This window comes from Glossina fuscipes, unplaced genomic scaffold (assembly GCF_014805625.2).
Source record: "Glossina fuscipes isolate IAEA_lab_2018 unplaced genomic scaffold, Yale_Gfus_2 96769, whole genome shotgun sequence".
Classification (NCBI taxonomy): domain Eukaryota; kingdom Metazoa; phylum Arthropoda; class Insecta; order Diptera; family Glossinidae; genus Glossina; species Glossina fuscipes.
Window position 1 is genome coordinate 831 of NW_024005239.1, and position 2,523 is coordinate 3,353.

Sequence of the window (2,523 nt, forward strand, 5' to 3'; positions counted from 1 at the left end):
AATGTTAATTGGGAAAAGGGACAACACGAAAGGGAACACAGCGTCCCGTTAACTTGGATGTTCATCTTTGCACTCAGTTTTCACCCCAAAAAAGCTTTTTGTTATTATTTCCCTTCCATCCATCCCAAGAAGAAAAGAAAAGATTGCACACGAGCGAGTACACTGCAGCCTTATCCTGCCATGCAAATGGGCACATCTTCGTCTTCTTGAGGTTGATTGCTTCTAACATATCAGTCAGTAAGTCTCGGATCTGAAAGGACAGTCATCTTTTTTAAGAATGTTACGCTGTTTAAATTCTTTTTTGATATTTATTTACATTAATTTACATACAAGAACTTATATTTAAATAACTTCAGTTATTTTCAAATACTTTTTCAAATTGTTTTCTTTATTATATTCGCTCAACATTTAAAAAAATACCGCCTTTAGGCGCCAGTACGAATGACTTGGGATCAAAGATCATGGGCACAGGCGTTTGTGGGCTTAGAGTGAAGTAAAAATTATTTAATAATAAAGTCAGGCCTATCATCGCCTGAAGTTTAGCAAAACGCAGGCCTATGCAATTACGTGGACCTTCGCCAAATGGTAACCAAGACATCGCATGACGTTGGTTTATTTGATCCGTATTGAAACGTTCTGGTTGAAATTCTTCAGGATTTGGATAAATATCAGGATCGTGATGTATAGCATCCACGGGTATAATAACAATTACATCCTTTTCAATAATTAGTTTACTGCCAGGAACTTGATAATTATTTAATGCTTTCCGAATTAAAATTGTAGCAATGGAATATTTTCGCAGGGTTTCTATGAAAAGAGGAAAATATTTCAATATTTCTCGTTACCCTTTGCTCCTTTTTGCTTACCATTTAACACTTTCTGCAGATAGTGTAACTCTTTTAAGCCCTCATAAGTTAAGATATTATTGTATTTCTCTAATACACTACGGACTTCTTGTCTGCTTTGCTCTTGCATTTGCTGATTAACTGCTAATTCATATAAAGCGAAAGCCATCGAACTGGAGCTCGTTTCGAAGCCGGCCAAAAAGAAAACAAATGATTGAGCGGCTATTTCTTCTAATGACAAGCCTTCCATGCCATTGCTTTTCTTTAACTCTAGGAGGATATTCATAAAGTCATTACGTTGCACATGCTCCTTTTCGCGATATTCCACCGTTTCTTTAACGACTTTCATGAAAAAATCTGACACATCCTTTGGCGCCATGCACAAGCCCAGTCGTCTTGAAATGTTGGGAAATGCTTGCATGAAAGCCACTACGAAACGTCCATGTCTTCGCGTCGTGAAGGCTTTCCTTCCCATCGTACGGAATTTAGCATCCGGATCTTTAAGACTGTTGCAATCGAGACCGAAAGCGCAAGATCCAATGACATCTGTAGTAAACCGAGCTAAGAGTTCACGTATTTCGACACCATTTTCATGCGGTTCCTTTTCCAACATTTCCTTTAGCACTTCGACAAATCTCTGACCTACTTCCACAACCGTGCTAAACATAAATTTCATTTTGCCCGAAGTAAACGTAGGCGTCAGCTTAGCACGCATTAGTTTCCATTTGGGACCGTCCAAATTGAATAAATGTCCTGATAAAGGATCATCTTTTTCATTGTAGTAGTTACCGCGATGTGAAAACTCATTAAAATCGGTTATCAAGATCCGTTTAATTAAATCCAAATCCAATAAGACTACCGCTTTGCGTATTGATAAATAGAAACCGGCAAACGGCGCCTCAGCTTTGAACTTTTTATACAAATGTAAAAATGGTTCCTTTATGTGCTGGCTATTACCCACCTTTTTCATATTACCATAGAATAGAACGGGTTTTTCATGCGGTATATTATGCACTGCGAAATACGTCTGGTGACGTCGTATAAAGTAGTAAGCGATAGTTATTAACGTAACCAATACATACGAAAAAATTTGCAAAACACTCATTTTCCTTGAGTTTTCTGTTCTTTCGCGAAGTCTTGTCTTTTGCAAGAAGGTTTTTAGAATACTGAGAACACCGAACTGTAGCTGTTCATTATAAATGAAAATTTAAGCTTCATTTGGCTTGGAAGAGAATAAGCTTGTGCGATTATTGATAATAAAAATCTCAGTCATTTTGTGAGAGTTGCCATAATATTTTTTATTCTTCAAGAGACGAAGAGAAACATAATTTTTTTTCGGTTGTTTTTTCTCTTTAAAATTAAAACCTTTTAAAAGTTTGAATTGAAACCTGAGAAGGGGTTTGAAGGAAAACTTTATTCAATACTCGACTTTGCCGTTACTATGTCATTCAAGGTCATTCAAGAAGTAGAGAGTAATCTTAGTAAAATAAAGAACAACTTTATTGAAGGATTTCAAGAGTGGATTAAATTATTCTGAAAATGACGATCAGAAAAACTAAGTGATTTGGTCTCATCTGCCCTTAAGAACTCACATTAGAATTTATTACTTGATATCGTGTATGATACGAGCTTTTAAAGTCTTTGCACCAGGCAGTACGATAGATTCATTTCTACGTGG

At 36.4% G+C, this 2,523-nt stretch overlaps 1 protein-coding gene across 1 annotated transcript; it reads right to left on the reverse strand.

Moving 5' to 3' along the window:
* Window positions 1-367: 367 nt before the first annotated feature.
* Window positions 368-2,007, reverse strand: LOC119644196 (cytochrome P450 6A1-like). Its single transcript, XM_038043725.1, has 2 exons — window positions 867-2,007; window positions 368-807 (listed from the first exon to the last, which is right to left on the reverse strand). Exons 1-2 carry the CDS (start codon window positions 1,948-1,950, stop codon window positions 392-394), a joined length of 1,500 nt encoding a protein of 499 aa, XP_037899653.1. The 5' UTR covers window positions 1,951-2,007; the 3' UTR covers window positions 368-391.
* Window positions 2,008-2,523: the final 516 nt, after the last annotated feature.

What these genes read in the sequence shown, in the direction of transcription:
- LOC119644196 (XM_038043725.1), bottom strand. Translation starts at nt 1,950, where the DNA reads ATGAGTGTTTTGCAAATTTTTTCGTATGTATTGGTTACGTTAATAACT. An exon ending in TCTGCAGAAAGTGTTAAATG is followed by an intron (nt 808 to 866) that starts GTAAGCAAAAAG and finishes CTCTTTTCATAG; the next exon opens with AAACCCTGCGAAAATATTCC.